This window comes from Myotis brandtii, unplaced genomic scaffold, assembly GCF_000412655.1.
Source record: "Myotis brandtii unplaced genomic scaffold, ASM41265v1 scaffold251, whole genome shotgun sequence".
NCBI classification, from domain to species: domain Eukaryota; kingdom Metazoa; phylum Chordata; class Mammalia; order Chiroptera; family Vespertilionidae; genus Myotis; species Myotis brandtii.
The window spans coordinates 855,748-871,568 of NW_005359516.1; the positions used below are offsets into that span (position 1 = coordinate 855,748).

The following is a 15,821-nucleotide window of genomic DNA, read 5'->3' on the forward strand; positions in this document are numbered from 1 at the left end:
GGGGGAGCTCCCCAACCCCCTGATTGGCCCTGCTCTGTGAGTGACAGGGGGCAGCGCCCCAACCCCCTGATCGGCCCTGCTCTGTGCGTGACAGGGGGCAGCGCCCCAACCCCCTGATCGGCCCTGCTCTGTGTGTGACAGGGGGCGGTGCCCCAGCTCCCCTATCGGCCCTGCTCTGTGCGTGACAGGGGGCAGCGCCCCAACCCCCTGATCGGCCCTGCTCTGTGTGTGACAGGGGGCGGTGCCCCAGCTCCCCTATCGGCCCTGCTCTGTGCGTGACAGGGGGTGGCGCCGCAACCTCCCCATCGACCCTGCCTTGAGTGTGACAGGGGGCGGTGCCCCAACCCCCCAATCGGCCCTACCCTGAGCATGACTGAGGGTGGCATCGCAACCTCCCGATCCGCCCTGCTCTGTGCATGACGGGGCGGTGCCCCAACTCCCCAATCGGCCCTGCTCTGAGCCTGACCAGGGGCTGCACCTAGGGATTGGGCCTGCCCTCTGCCACCCGGGAGCAGGCCTAAGCCAGCAGGTCGTTATCTCCCGAGGGGTCCCAGACTGCGAGAGGGCACAGGCCGGTCTGAGGGACCCCCTCTCCCCCCCGAGTGCACAAATTTTTGTGCACCGGGCCTCTAGTTTTAATTATAAGAGAAAGGCAGACTTTTTTTTTTTTTTTTGGTGTCACTTGGGATTCTTGTGTTAGGTTCTTTTGTACTTTCATTCTACAGATATTCCTTATATTATCTCATTTTCTCCTAGGCTTCAGTTATCATCTCTCTGCTAATAATTTTGCAATCCATTATCGGTAGCCTAGCTCTTTCCCCTGAGCTGTAGACCCAATTACGCCTGCTCCCAAACACTTAGCACTTGAAACTCACAAACTAAACATGTCCAGTACAGAGGAGGACATTATCATCAATATCCCCAGATACAGTCAGTTCTTGTTATTCATGGTAGTTCTGTTCTATAAAGTCACTATAAACACTGAGTTAATGAATACTGAGCCATTGCACCTAGGGAAATAGAGGGTTATGTTTCTGTGAGCTTCTGATCACAACATTTTCATCAGCCAATCAATTCATAACCTTGTTTTATGTGTGTTTCTCTTTAAAGACACATTATTCAATATATATTATTGATTCATTAATATTGAATTAATAGTCAACAGCATTATAACTCATGCCTGAATGAAGCTTATCTAAAACATGTGTTTTCTCCATAAGGCACATCCTGCCTTATTATTTTTTAAATTTATCTTTATTGTTGATAGTACTACAGATGTCCTCTGTGTTTCTGTTATCCCCCCTCCCCATTGGCCCCCTCCACCCCACACACGCCCCTCCCAGGCCTTTACCAGACTATTTTCTGTGTCTATGGGCTCTGCATATAAGTTCCCAGGCTAATCTCTGCCCTCCCACATCCCAATCCTGCCGTCCTTCTGAAATGTGTCAGTCTGTTTCATGCTTCTATGCCTTTGGATCTATTTTGTTCATCAGTTTATTTTGTTCATTAGATTCCACATATGAGTGATACCTTTCTCTGACTGGCTTATTTTGCTTAGTATAATACTCTCCAGGTTCATCTAAGCTGTTGCAAATGGTAAGAGTTCCTTCTTTTTTTAAATAGCTACATAGTATTCCATTGTGTAAATGTACCACAGCTTTTTATTCACTCGTCTGCTGATGGGCACTTAGGCTGTTTTCAAATCTTAGCTATTGTACTGCTATAAACATAGGGGTGCATCTATTTTTTCTGATTGGTGTTTTGGGTTTCTTAGGATATATTACTAGAAGTGGCATCACTGGGTCAAATGGGAGTTCCATTTTTAATTTTTTGAGGAAACTTCATACTGTTTTCCACAGTGGCTGCACCAGTCTGCATTCCCACCAGCAGTGCACGAGGGTTCCTTTTTCTCCACATCCTCGCCAACACTTGCCGTTTGTTGATTTGTTGATGGTAGCCATTCTGACAGGTGTGAGATGGTACCGCATTGTCGTTTTAATTGTATCTCTCTGATGTTTAGTGATGTTGAGAATTTTTTCATATGTCTCTTGGCCATTTGTATGTCCTTTTTGGAGAAGTGTGTGTTTAGCTCCTCTGCCCATTTTTTGATTGGATTGTTTGTCTTCCTTTTGTTGAGTTGTATGAGTACTTTATATATTTTGAAAATTAACCCTTTATCAGATGTATCATTGGCAAATATGTTCTACACCTGAAACTAATATAATATTCTATGGCAATTATATCTCAATTTTTAAAAAAAGAAGCACAAATACAAAAAATGTGGCACTAGATAGACTATGAAAAGGATAGTTGTTTATATATAGTATGTAAACAAAAATAAGAAGGCAGAGCATTGCTTTGTTCCGCCTCAGCCAGGAACGTGTGCATCAGGCAACTCAAATTTTTTACTACTCTGCATACACCCCTAAATGACCATGAAAGAGTCACAAGAATGGATTTTGAGGTTATAAATAAATGTTAACAAGTAGGCAAATTTACAAATATGGAATCCACGAATAGTATTTGACTGTATATTCTTTCTCATATGTTTCCTTTCTTATTAAATGACACCACTGTCAAACTAGTTCCCAGTTAGAAACTTCACATCAGCCTTCTTTCCTTCCTGTATCCAATCAATCATTGGCTTGTATCTCCTAAATATATGTCAGATTCTGACTGATCTTTTTGTATCTAGTTTCCCCTTTCTTTATTCTATGCATTACATTAAACTTCCAGGTGTCAAAAACTCCTAAGCCTTTACAGTTCAAGTCCAAGTATCTTAACGTCATCCCTCTCATGTAACCCCCGAGTTCCAGCCAGAAATAACTTTCAGTCCATGGGATGTGTGATGCCTCTTTTCTCTGACCCCCTGTGTCTCTATAAGGAACATTCCTTCTCCCCCTTTTTTATTCTTCTGACTTATTCTTTAATTATGAGTATAAATGTCATTTTTTTTCTGGCAAGCCTTCTCTGACATTCCTTCCACTCAGTATACACACACACACACACACACACACACACACACACACACTCACTCACACCCTCCCTCCCTCCCTATAATCCATAGGGTTTTGTAGTTTATTTTAATATAATTGCTTGCTTAATTGTTAGTCTTCCACCATAGACTATAAATTCTGTGAAGGCAGAGGCAATGCTCAGTGACTATCACATGGTAATATGGCACTTCATAGATAAGTGACTTGTTTTTCTGTGATATTGTATGTATTAATTATTACAAAGCCTTTGGAGCCCTGTAACACTAAATGCACAATGATATAAAATGAAAAAACAAACGTCTTTTTACTTGCCTGTCTATTGTTTTGTTTCTATTTTGCTTATGCCTTTAATAGCTTTTAAAAAATATTAGTGATTGAAGGAGTTTGAAGCTGAAGTGGAAATCTCTACTGTTCACATTTGACATGTTTGTGAGTAGGCAGGCACTTCATCAGTTACTCAGCTGCACCGCTCAGACATCTGCTTCTCAAATTCCACCTGTAAGCACCGACTTGACAAAATTCGCAGAGGAAATAGAATAATCAGAGGTGAATGTTTTTTAGCAGCCATTAGGGAAAATCTAACTCATTTTTGTAAATTAGATAAGTTGGTCTTTTCTTATGTTTTTATTCTATTGAGTGATTATTTGAAAGGCAAAATTGTATCTAGTTTAGAATTAAGTAGAGGACCATGATTTGGTTTTTGTATAGAATTTCATCTTGTGTATTTTCTATCATTTATAAAAAAATAATTAAATTAGTATACTATGGTCTAATTAAAGAGAAGGCTTTCCCTAAATTCTCAGCTAAGTGTATCTTGGCTCCAAAGCATGTTGAATATGTAACATCACACCAGAATAATAAAGGGCCTTTAGGACTGTTAACCTTAAAATGAAAAGCCCTTCAGTGTGTACAGAATGTAATTGACATTTAATAATACCACTATGCTGTGAAATGGTGACAAGTGGGGAATAACTTTAACAAACCAACAGGCAGTTTCCACTTCTTAGTTTTTAAATGGAATCATTTGCTACCTCATTAACGTATGGACTAAGAAAGCCTTAAAATAGCTGTCTTAGTGTTTGATTTGATTTTATAGGCAGAAAAACTCAGGTGTGTACAGTTATTATCACTTCAGCATTTTTTAAAACCTGTGTTTTTAAGTTACACCAGGGTTCAACAAATCATGACCCATGGGCCGATTCCTGCCTCCTGCCTGTTTCTGTATGACCTGTGAACGAAAATGTTTATATTTTTAAAGGGTAAAAAAAAATCAAAAGAAGAATGCTATTTCATGACAGTGGAAATTATGTGAAATTCTAATTTCAGTTTCCACAAATATGGTTTATTGGAACCCAACCACACTGATTTATGTGTTGTCTATGGTTGTGTTTGCTCTGCAACGGGAGCGTTAAATAGTTGCAACAAAGACTGTATGGTAACCAAGCCTAAACATACTTACTATCCTGCCCTTTACAGAAAACATTTGGTAACCCCTAAGCTACACTATTGTGTTTGCATGCTCTAGCACCTTAAATCAAATTCAAAGAAGTCATGTTGGGTGAAATTCTTCAGACTTCAGGGGACGCGAAGGAAACCAAGCTTCGTATTGCAGGATGTTTATACTTTCTCACATGGGCAGGGCTTTCACTTTCTTCACTGATTTATCTTATTTAATTTTTAAACAGACACTTGCATAGGGGTTATTATTTATCAGACACTGTTCTAAAAGCTTTGTAACTCTTCTAAATCTTCATAACAACTCTGTGTGGTTGGCATCTTTACAAATGAGAAAACCATGTTACATCTATTTGTGAAAGCTAAGTAGTTAAATAGTGGAAGTTACATTACTGAAAGGGGAGTTATATAGCTAGTCATGTTAGTTGTAGAGCTACTAAGGGGCAGAGTCACGGTTTGAATGAAATCGTCCAGTTCCAAAATCATCACTTTTAACCAGTGTGCAATGCTGTCTCTCCCTTTCCACTCTTGTTTATTTAGAGAAGTCTTGGATTAAAAGTAAAATTTAGTTATAAGGGAGCATTATGTTTTAAAGGCTTTGAACTTATATTAATTTTCTTGGGCTGCTGTAGCAAACTGCTACAAACTATGTAGTTTAAAACAACAGACATTTGTTCTGTCATAGTCTGGGAGACTAGAAATCCAAAATCAAGGTGTCAAAAGATCACCCACCCTCTCAGACCCTGGATAGAATCCTGCCTTGCATCTTCCTAGCTTCTGGCGGTGGCTGTCACTCCTTGGTGTTCCTTGGCTTGTAGCCGCACTACCCCAGTCTTAGTCTGTGTCACCACATGATGTTCTATTTGTCTCTTCTCTGTGTCTTTTCTCCTCTCTTTTGAGGACACCAGTTACATTGGATTAAGGGCCACCCTGCTCTAGTCTGGCTGCATATTAATTTAACTAATTGCATCAAGGATGACCCTGTTTCTAAAATGATCACATTGAGAGATCCAGGGAAGGACATGCATTTTGAGAGGACACTATTCAATATAATCCAGTTCCAGAGCTCTTGAGGCAGCCTTTGTTCCTTTAGCACCTACAGGTAAGCCTAGAATTATAAATGAAAAGGGGAAACTATGCACCAAGAATTTCCAGGGCTTTTCCCCTTCCCTTCCCTTTTGTGTCAATTCTGTGCTAGAGTATATTTTCTCCACATCCTCGCCAACACTTGCCGTTTGTTGATTTGTTGATGGTAGCCATTCTGACAGGTGTGAGATGGTACCGCATTGTCGTTTTAATTGTATCTCTCTGATGTTTAGTGATGTTGAGAATTTTTTCATATGTCTCTTGGCCATTTGTATGTCCTTTTTGGAGAAGTGTGTGTTTAGCTCCTCTGCCCATTTTTTGATTGGATTGTTTGTCTTCCTTTTGTTGAGTTGTATGAGTACTTTATATATTTTGAAAATTAACCCTTTATCAGATGTATCATTGGCAAATATGTTCTACACCTGAAACTAATATAATATTCTATGGCAATTATATCTCAATTTTTAAAAAAAGAAGCACAAATACAAAAAATGTGGCACTAGATAGACTATGAAAAGGATAGTTGTTTATATATAGTATGTAAACAAAAATAAGAAGGCAGAGCATTGCTTTGTTCCGCCTCAGCCAGGAACGTGTGCATCAGGCAACTCAAATTTTTTACTACTCTGCATACACCCCTAAATGACCATGAAAGAGTCACAAGAATGGATTTTGAGGTTATAAATAAATGTTAACAAGTAGGCAAATTTACAAATATGGAATCCACGAATAGTATTTGACTGTATATTCTTTCTCATATGTTTCCTTTCTTATTAAATGACACCACTGTCAAACTAGTTCCCAGTTAGAAACTTCACATCAGCCTTCTTTCCTTCCTGTATCCAATCAATCATTGGCTTGTATCTCCTAAATATATGTCAGATTCTGACTGATCTTTTTGTATCTAGTTTCCCCTTTCTTTATTCTATGCATTACATTAAACTTCCAGGTGTCAAAAACTCCTAAGCCTTTACAGTTCAAGTCCAAGTATCTTAACGTCATCCCTCTCATGTAACCCCCGAGTTCCAGCCAGAAATAACTTTCAGTCCATGGGATGTGTGATGCCTCTTTTCTCTGACCCCCTGTGTCTCTATAAGGAACATTCCTTCTCCCCCTTTTTTATTCTTCTGACTTATTCTTTAATTATGAGTATAAATGTCATTTTTTTTCTGGCAAGCCTTCTCTGACATTCCTTCCACTCAGTATACACACACACACACACACACACACACACACACACACACTCACTCACACCCTCCCTCCCTCCCTATAATCCATAGGGCAGTATACACCACACACACACACACACACACACACACACACTCACTCACACCCTCCCTCCCTCCCTATAATCCATAGGGTTTTGTAGTTTATTTTAATATAATTGCTTGCTTAATTGTTAGTCTTCCACCATAGACTATAAATTCTGTGAAGGCAGAGGCAATGCTCAGTGACTATCACATGGTAATATGGCACTTCATAGATAAGTGACTTGTTTTTCTGTGATATTGTATGTATTAATTATTACAAAGCCTTTGGAGCCCTGTAACACTAAATGCACAATGATATAAAATGAAAAAACAAACGTCTTTTTACTTGCCTGTCTATTGTTTTGTTTCTATTTTGCTTATGCCTTTAATAGCTTTTAAAAAATATTAGTGATTGAAGGAGTTTGAAGCTGAAGTGGAAATCTCTACTGTTCACATTTGACATGTTTGTGAGTAGGCAGGCACTTCATCAGTTACTCAGCTGCACCGCTCAGACATCTGCTTCTCAAATTCCACCTGTAAGCACCGACTTGACAAAATTCGCAGAGGAAATAGAATAATCAGAGGTGAATGTTTTTTAGCAGCCATTAGGGAAAATCTAACTCATTTTTGTAAATTAGATAAGTTGGTCTTTTCTTATGTTTTTATTCTATTGAGTGATTATTTGAAAGGCAAAATTGTATCTAGTTTAGAATTAAGTAGAGGACCATGATTTGGTTTTTGTATAGAATTTCATCTTGTGTATTTTCTATCATTTATAAAAAAATAATTAAATTAGTATACTATGGTCTAATTAAAGAGAAGGCTTTCCCTAAATTCTCAGCTAAGTGTATCTTGGCTCCAAAGCATGTTGAATATGTAACATCACACCAGAATAATAAAGGGCCTTTAGGACTGTTAACCTTAAAATGAAAAGCCCTTCAGTGTGTACAGAATGTAATTGACATTTAATAATACCACTATGCTGTGAAATGGTGACAAGTGGGGAATAACTTTAACAAACCAACAGGCAGTTTCCACTTCTTAGTTTTTAAATGGAATCATTTGCTACCTCATTAACGTATGGACTAAGAAAGCCTTAAAATAGCTGTCTTAGTGTTTGATTTGATTTTATAGGCAGAAAAACTCAGGTGTGTACAGTTATTATCACTTCAGCATTTTTTAAAACCTGTGTTTTTAAGTTACACCAGGGTTCAACAAATCATGACCCATGGGCCGATTCCTGCCTCCTGCCTGTTTCTGTATGACCTGTGAACGAAAATGTTTATATTTTTAAAGGGTAAAAAAAAATCAAAAGAAGAATGCTATTTCATGACAGGTGGAAATTATGTGAAATTCTAATTTCAGTTTCCACAAATATGGTTTATTGGAACCCAACCACACTGATTTATGTGTTGTCTATGGTTGTGTTTGCTCTGCAACGGGAGCGTTAAATAGTTGCAACAAAGACTGTATGGTAACCAAGCCTAAACATACTTACTATCCTGCCCTTTACAGAAAACATTTGGTAACCCCTAAGCTACACTATTGTGTTTGCATGCTCTAGCACCTTAAATCAAATTCAAAGAAGTCATGTTGGGTGAAATTCTTCAGACTTCAGGGGACGCGAAGGAAACCAAGCTTCGTATTGCAGGATGTTTATACTTTCTCACATGGGCAGGGCTTTCACTTTCTTCACTGATTTATCTTATTTAATTTTTAAACAGACACTTGCATAGGGGTTATTATTTATCAGACACTGTTCTAAAAGCTTTGTAACTCTTCTAAATCTTCATAACAACTCTGTGTGGTTGGCATCTTTACAAATGAGAAAACCATGTTACATCTATTTGTGAAAGCTAAGTAGTTAAATAGTGGAAGTTACATTACTGAAAGGGGAGTTATATAGCTAGTCATGTTAGTTGTAGAGCTACTAAGGGGCAGAGTCACGGTTTGAATGAAATCGTCCAGTTCCAAAATCATCACTTTTAACCAGTGTGCAATGCTGTCTCTCCCTTTCCACTCTTGTTTATTTAGAGAAGTCTTGGATTAAAAGTAAAATTTAGTTATAAGGGAGCATTATGTTTTAAAGGCTTTGAACTTATATTAATTTTCTTGGGCTGCTGTAGCAAACTGCTACAAACTATGTAGTTTAAAACAACAGACATTTGTTCTGTCATAGTCTGGGAGACTAGAAATCCAAAATCAAGGTGTCAAAAGATCACCCACCCTCTCAGACCCTGGATAGAATCCTGCCTTGCATCTTCCTAGCTTCTGGCGGTGGCTGTCACTCCTTGGTGTTCCTTGGCTTGTAGCCGCACTACCCCAGTCTTAGTCTGTGTCACCACATGATGTTCTATTTGTCTCTTCTCTGTGTCTTTTCTCCTCTCTTTTGAGGACACCAGTTACATTGGATTAAGGGCCACCCTGCTCTAGTCTGGCTGCATATTAATTTAACTAATTGCATCAAGGATGACCCTGTTTCTAAAATGATCACATTGAGAGATCCAGGGAAGGACATGCATTTTGAGAGGACACTATTCAATATAATCCAGTTCCAGAGCTCTTGAGGCAGCCTTTGTTCCTTTAGCACCTACAGGTAAGCCTAGAATTATAAATGAAAAGGGGAAACTATGCACCAAGAATTTCCAGGGCTTTTCCCCTTCCCTTCCCTTTTGTGTCAATTCTGTGCTAGAGTATATTCTATTTGGGAAGACTGATTTACTGTCCTCAGTTCCTACCTTTTTCCTGCCTCTCTTTGGCCCTTTGCTCATGATTCAGTTTTATTCTAGACATTTTTTCTTCAGGATGTTCTGTAAGGTTTTTTAAGGAACATTTTCTCAACTGCTAACCTATGAGAATGTTGGTTCGTCTTTATTCTTGTGAATCTGTGATAGTTGATTCAGAAACCAGCTTTGGTGTTCTTGAGGTTAATTTCTGGTGGTTTCCTCTTAAAAATCTTTTATATCCTTCCCTACAGGATTTGTAAGTAAGGTTCAACAAATGGTAATACTTATTTTTATTTTTTCTATGATTACTATAATTGTTAAAATAGCATATTTTGAGAAAGGTGGGGATGCCTCAGTTCCAGACCCTGGGACCTTCTCTTTTCTCATAAAAAACTAGAATAATTGGTCCTGTTGTGTCAATTCATTTCCTTTCATTTATTTACAGGGTGCCCGGGAAACATTTGAGAACTATTACCGAAAACAGAGGCGAAAACAGGCCCGTTTGGTGCTCCAGCCTCCATCTAACATGGTAGGATCCCCACCTTTATTTTCCTCACCTTTTTACTTTTCTGGTATCTTTTAATTGTTTTGCATATGTGCTTAGCAAAATTTTTTTTAACTGTTAGTTTGAGACCACTTTTGATGAATGTAAGAAAATAGCAACTCTAACATCTATTGATTACCATGTGTCAGGCGTTGTTCTAAGTCTCATTTTGTTCTCACTGTAGCCCTCTAAGTAGGTACTGTTATTATATTTTTCTTATAGTTTTGGGAACTGAGTCTTAAAAAATTAAAAAGCTGATATTAACTCTGTCTTAATGTATCAAAGCATAAATAATAACTTTTTTCTTTTTTACTTTGTTGCAGCATGAAACTTTAGATGGCTACAGGAAGTATTTTAATCAAATTGTAGGGTAGGTATATGCATCTGTGTGTGCATCTGTGTGCATGTGTGTGTTGAATGTATATTATTTGTGAGACTTGGAAAAATAAATCAAGTTTTCATTATTTTTTTAAAATTTTAAGACAAGATTTTATTTAGTCTTGACTTTCTGATTATTTTAAAGGAATGTCCTATTGGTTTCAACATTATATTGTTGCAAAGGACTTTTTATGGATAAAGGGAGAAAAACATTATTATATTTGATGTTTTATTTCTCCATGCTTGGTAAGAGGGAACCAAATAATCAGCAAAAGTTGGCAAACTTTTTCTAAAGTGGCCAGATAGTAAAATATTTTAGGCTTACCATGCTGTAAATTTTTTTTTTTTTTTTGGTCACAACTGTTCAGCTCTGTTGCAATGCAAGAGCAACTATAGGCACTACTCAAATGAGTGAGCATGGCTGTGTTCCAATAAAACAATATTTATGAAAACACACAGTGGGTTATACCCTCATCTAGAGTATCTGTACTAGTATGGAATTGCAGTCCCCTCATCTAGAGTATCTGTACTAGTATGGAATTGCAGTCCCCAGATAAACATCCCAAATGTAGGCATCTTATTCTAATTCAGAATATGACTTTGCAGTTAAAAGAAAAGGGAAAAAATTGAATTGTTCCATGAAACTTATTTTTTAAGACTAAGATTGTTTCAATGTAATTGATAGTTTTGATTAAAATATATCATAAATACTCTGTATTTAAAGAATTATTATTTTAATTCTATGGAAATCCTTGATTTTGTTTGTTTTTATATCTGTTTATTTCAGTGATTTACCCATTTTATTTTTTCCTGGGAAAAGCTGTTTTTCTTTTAGGAAACTTAGATTTCTTTCAAGCATTTTTTTTTTTAATGTAGAGCAGTGGTTCTACATTATTATTTTAATTAGTATGAATATTTAGGCAAGATAGCTGAAAATACATTTTAAATGCATAAAAATGTAAAAGCCTCAGCAGAATGTTAAAGAATAAGTATGAATTTTTTTAAAACTTTGTAAGATACCTTTTTAATACTTTGTTGAGAAAGTCTATATAAGGACAAGGGTAATTATTTGGATATTTTTTGTTGGGTTCTTAAAATATATGTATTTTACCTTTTATTGTCTTTTTAAAACCTATTGGCTTTTTAAAATATACTTATCGGGATAATAAAAATTATCCTCTTTTACCTATAAACATTTTCTTTCCTTTTAAATTGCTAGATAATATGGTTAACATTTAACAAAAATGTAACTCCAAGTTTTGTAAAAGTAGTTAAGAGGATATCAAGATCAGGAGCATAATACTAAGTCCAAGAAATCTGATTTCATTTATGATACCAGACAGCTTTCTTTTAGAAAAAAAAATGACTATTAACTTAGAATTTAGTGACAGTTCTTAATGTTTGTCAAACCCTGGAAATAGTATGAAATAGTATGCAAACTGTAATTTCTGACAACTGTGCTTTCTCTTTTCCCCAATCTTAGCTTTTTTGTGGTTGAAGATCATATTTTACATACGACCCAGGGCTTAGTAAATAGAGCCTACATTGATGAACTATGGGAAATGGCGCTTTCCAAAACCATTGCCGCACTCCGTACCCACTCGGTATGTAAGAAGCCCAAGAGAGGTGCTTACTTCGAGCTTATTATCTATATGCTATTCAGTGTTTCACTGTTTTAAAATAATTATATGTGTATCATTTGAAATCTGAGGTCAGGGTGCCAGCATGGTGGTTTTTGGTGAGAACTTTCTTCCTGGTTTGCAAATGGCATCATTTTTATTGTGTCCTCACATGGTCTTTCCTCAGTATATTCTAGTGTTTCCTTACCCTTTTGTAAGGACACCAATCCCATTAGATTAATGCCCCACCTTATTTCATTTGATCTTAATTATCTAAGGCCCCATCTGTAAAAATAGACATACTGGGGGACATAACATTTAGTCCATAACATCTACTCTTTCCCAACATATTTTGAAGCCCACCTTTATCATATAATAATATGTATACTAAGGTCTGTTTTTAGGCTCTATGATTCTCCCTTTCCCTTTCCTTCTCTCTGAATGTCTTGAATCAATACATCATATTGATTACATTACATCTGATATAGTATGGTTTAATTTTTATAGGACATGTGTATTCTCTAAAAACCCCATTTTTAAAATATGCTATCTTATTATTTTTCAAGATTAATTTGAGAATTACTTTGTCACATTTCTTCCACCTCTTCCCTCCCCTCTATCCCCCTACTTGAACTATAGTCTTATTATAAATTTAATTGGAAATAATTGATATATTTCAAATTCTGGTATTTTTCACCAAGAATATATGTATTTTTCTCTTACCTGCTTTCATGTGGTTTGGTAAAATATTTTTTTTTTTAATTGTTCTGTTTTGTTCTTTTTATTCTAAGAATATAGTTTTACTTAGAAAATGACAGCTGGTCAAATTTACGCTTAAGACATTTATCCATACTTAACCAGAGAGGCTGCAGAAGCGACTACACCAATCAGCTATTCTAAATCCTTTCACGTTAAATATGAACACTTTCTCAATACTACTCAAGTCACATCTCATTTATCTTTCTCCTTTTAAATAGTTTGAAAACCTGCTATAAACTACAGAGTTCGTTAAGAGTAGAGGTACTCTGGTTAATGCTCAAAATGGTGTGGCCAGAGGTAAAGCAAGTATTATTAAATATGATGCAACCCTTAGCAACACAAATTGAACCCTTTTTTTTCCCAATAAAAAAACTAGTTCAATATACGGTCTCATTCCATAAAGATATATCACTTCCAAGTCACAGTGAAAGGAACTTGAATAATTTACCAAATTTTTCTACTATGTGCCTTAGAGATACCTCACTAAAAACTGGTATTGGACACAACGAAATGACATTTGCAGAATGTAATATTGTAGTGACAGTACTGAGATTGATTGCTACAAACTCTTTGAGTATTAAATAGTTACATCCTAATTATATAGAACATTGGTCCAATAACAAAATAGAGAAGAGCAGCTGGGAATTTATTTCATTCAATGTTTAAACACAGTTATCCATTCTTTACATTATTTTCTGCAGATAAGTCCCCTTTTTATATTAAAATCTGATGGCAATTAAATTCAGGTATTTTTCCAAGCTACTATAAGATGAGGATGCCATTACTCTACACAGCATGCTGCAACATAAGGGCTCTCCCGTTCACCAATTCTGACACACTTCCAAAATATACCCAACAATCCAGTTTTATTTCTGTCCAGGAGGCTGGGTGCCACATCATTTTTATTGTGTCCTCACATGGTCTTTCCTCAGTATATTCTAGTGTTTCCTTACCCTTTTGTAAGGACACCAATCCCATTAGATTAATGCCCCACCTTATTTCATTTGATCTTAATTATCTAAGGCCCCATCTGTAAAAATAGACATACTGGGGGACATAACATTTAGTCCATAACATCTACTCTTTCCCAACATATTTTGAAGCCCACCTTTATCATATAATAATATGTATACTAAGGTCTGTTTTTAGGCTCTATGATTCTCCCTTTCCCTTTCCTTCTCTCTGAATGTCTTGAATCAATACATCATATTGATTACATTACATCTGATATAGTATGGTTTAATTTTTATAGGACATGTGTATTCTCTAAAAACCCCATTTTTAAAATATGCTATCTTATTATTTTTCAAGATTAATTTGAGAATTACTTTGTCACATTTCTTCCACCTCTTCCCTCCCCTCTATCCCCCTACTTGAACTATAGTCTTATTATAAATTTAATTGGAAATAATTGATATATTTCAAATTCTGGTATTTTTCACCAAGAATATATGTATTTTTCTCTTACCTGCTTTCATGTGGTTTGGTAAAATATTTTTTTTTTTAATTGTTCTGTTTTGTTCTTTTTATTCTAAGAATATAGTTTTACTTAGAAAATGATAGCTGGTCAAATTTACGCTTAAGACATTTATCCATACTTAACCAGAGAGGCTGCAGAAGCGACTACACCAATCAGCTATTCTAAATCCTTTCACGTTAAATATGAACACTTTCTCAATACTACTCAAGTCACATCTCATTTATCTTTCTCCTTTTAAATAGTTTGAAAACCTGCTATAAACTACAGAGTTCGTTAAGAGTAGAGGTACTCTGGTTAATGCTCAAAATGGTGTGGCCAGAGGTAAAGCAAGTATTATTAAATATGATGCAACCCTTAGCAACACAAATTGAACCCTTTTTTTTCCCAATAAAAAAGCTAGTTCAATATACGGTCTCATTCCATAAAGATATATCACTTCCAAGTCACAGTGAAAGGAACTTGAATAATTTACCAAATTTTTCTACTATGTGCCTTAGAGATACCTCACTAAAAACTGGTATTGGACACAACGAAATGACATTTGCAGAATGTAATATTGTAGTGACAGTACTGAGATTGATTGCTACAAACTCTTTGAGTATTAAATAGTTACATCCTAATTATATAGAACATTGGTCCAATAACAAAATAGAGAACAGCAGCTGGGAATTTATCTCATTCAATGTTGAAACAAAGTTATCCATTCTTTGCATTATTTTCTGCAGATAAGTCCCCCTTTTATATTGAAATCTGATGGCAATTAAATTCAGGTATTTTTCCAAGCTACTGCATAAATAGGATGCTGAAGGCCATCACTATACAGCATACTGCCACATAAGGACTCTTCCGTTCACCAATTCTGGCGCACTTCCAAAATATACCCAACAATCCAGTTTTATTTCTGTCCAGGAGGCTGGGTGCCATGGATCGGATATAAGCACAGGTACATATAAGCAGCAAGATTACAGTCAACAGACTCTGAAAATTGAAAATGGCAGACATAGTGAGAGCTGGTAAAATATTTTATATGCTCCCCATCTAAGTCCTATTTTTGGTGCTTTATGGTTTTTTCATATTTTATCCTCACCTGAGGATTATGTTTATTGATTTTTTTTTTTTTTGAAAAGAGACAGAGAGAAAGAGAGAAACATTGACCCATTGATCCGTTGCCTCCTGCACGCTCTCCAACCAGGGATTGATCAGTAACCTAGGTATGTGCCCTAACCAGTAATTGAACCCACAACCAGCGTTCAGGTAATATTTTGAGGACGGTTTTTTTCCCCCAATCATTTTTATTAACTAGTATTGCTGTCCTTCTATGGAAATCCTTGATTTTGTTTGTTTTTCTATCTGTTTATTTCAGTGATTTACCCATTTTATTTTTTTCCTGGGAAAAGCTGTTTTTCTTTTTCTTTTTTTAAAATATATTTTATTGATTTTTTACAGAGAGGAAGGGAGAGGGATAGAGAGTTAGAAACATCGATGAGAGAGAAACATCGATCAGCTGCCTCCTGCACACCCCCTACTG

General features: G+C 36.4%; 2 protein-coding genes across 7 annotated transcripts in view; one reads left to right on the plus strand and one right to left on the minus strand.

Annotated features, from left to right (window-relative positions):
- The window catches only part of EXOC6B (exocyst complex component 6B), a 524,781-nt gene that overhangs the window by 258,184 nt on the left and 250,776 nt on the right, over nucleotides 1-15,821 (plus strand). For all 6 annotated transcript variants that reach the window (XM_005867756.2, XM_005867754.2, XM_005867755.2 and 3 more), the window contains 3 exons: nucleotides 9,959-10,042; nucleotides 10,381-10,427; nucleotides 11,919-12,039. In XM_005867756.2, coding sequence (XP_005867818.1) covers nucleotides 9,959-10,042; nucleotides 10,381-10,427; nucleotides 11,919-12,039 — 252 coding nt within the window. The remainder of the gene's footprint in view (nucleotides 1-9,958; nucleotides 10,043-10,380; nucleotides 10,428-11,918; nucleotides 12,040-15,821) is intronic.
- Nucleotides 14,513-15,301, minus strand: LOC102241851 (protein kish-A). Its single transcript, XM_005867753.2, has one exon. It carries the CDS (start codon nucleotides 15,293-15,295, stop codon nucleotides 15,077-15,079), a length of 219 nt encoding a protein of 72 aa, XP_005867815.1. The 5' UTR covers nucleotides 15,296-15,301; the 3' UTR covers nucleotides 14,513-15,076.

Coding starts and splice junctions, on each gene's coding strand:
- LOC102241851 (XM_005867753.2), bottom strand. CDS start 15,295: ATGTCTGCCATTTTCAATTTTCAGAGTCTGTTGACTGTAATCTTGCTG.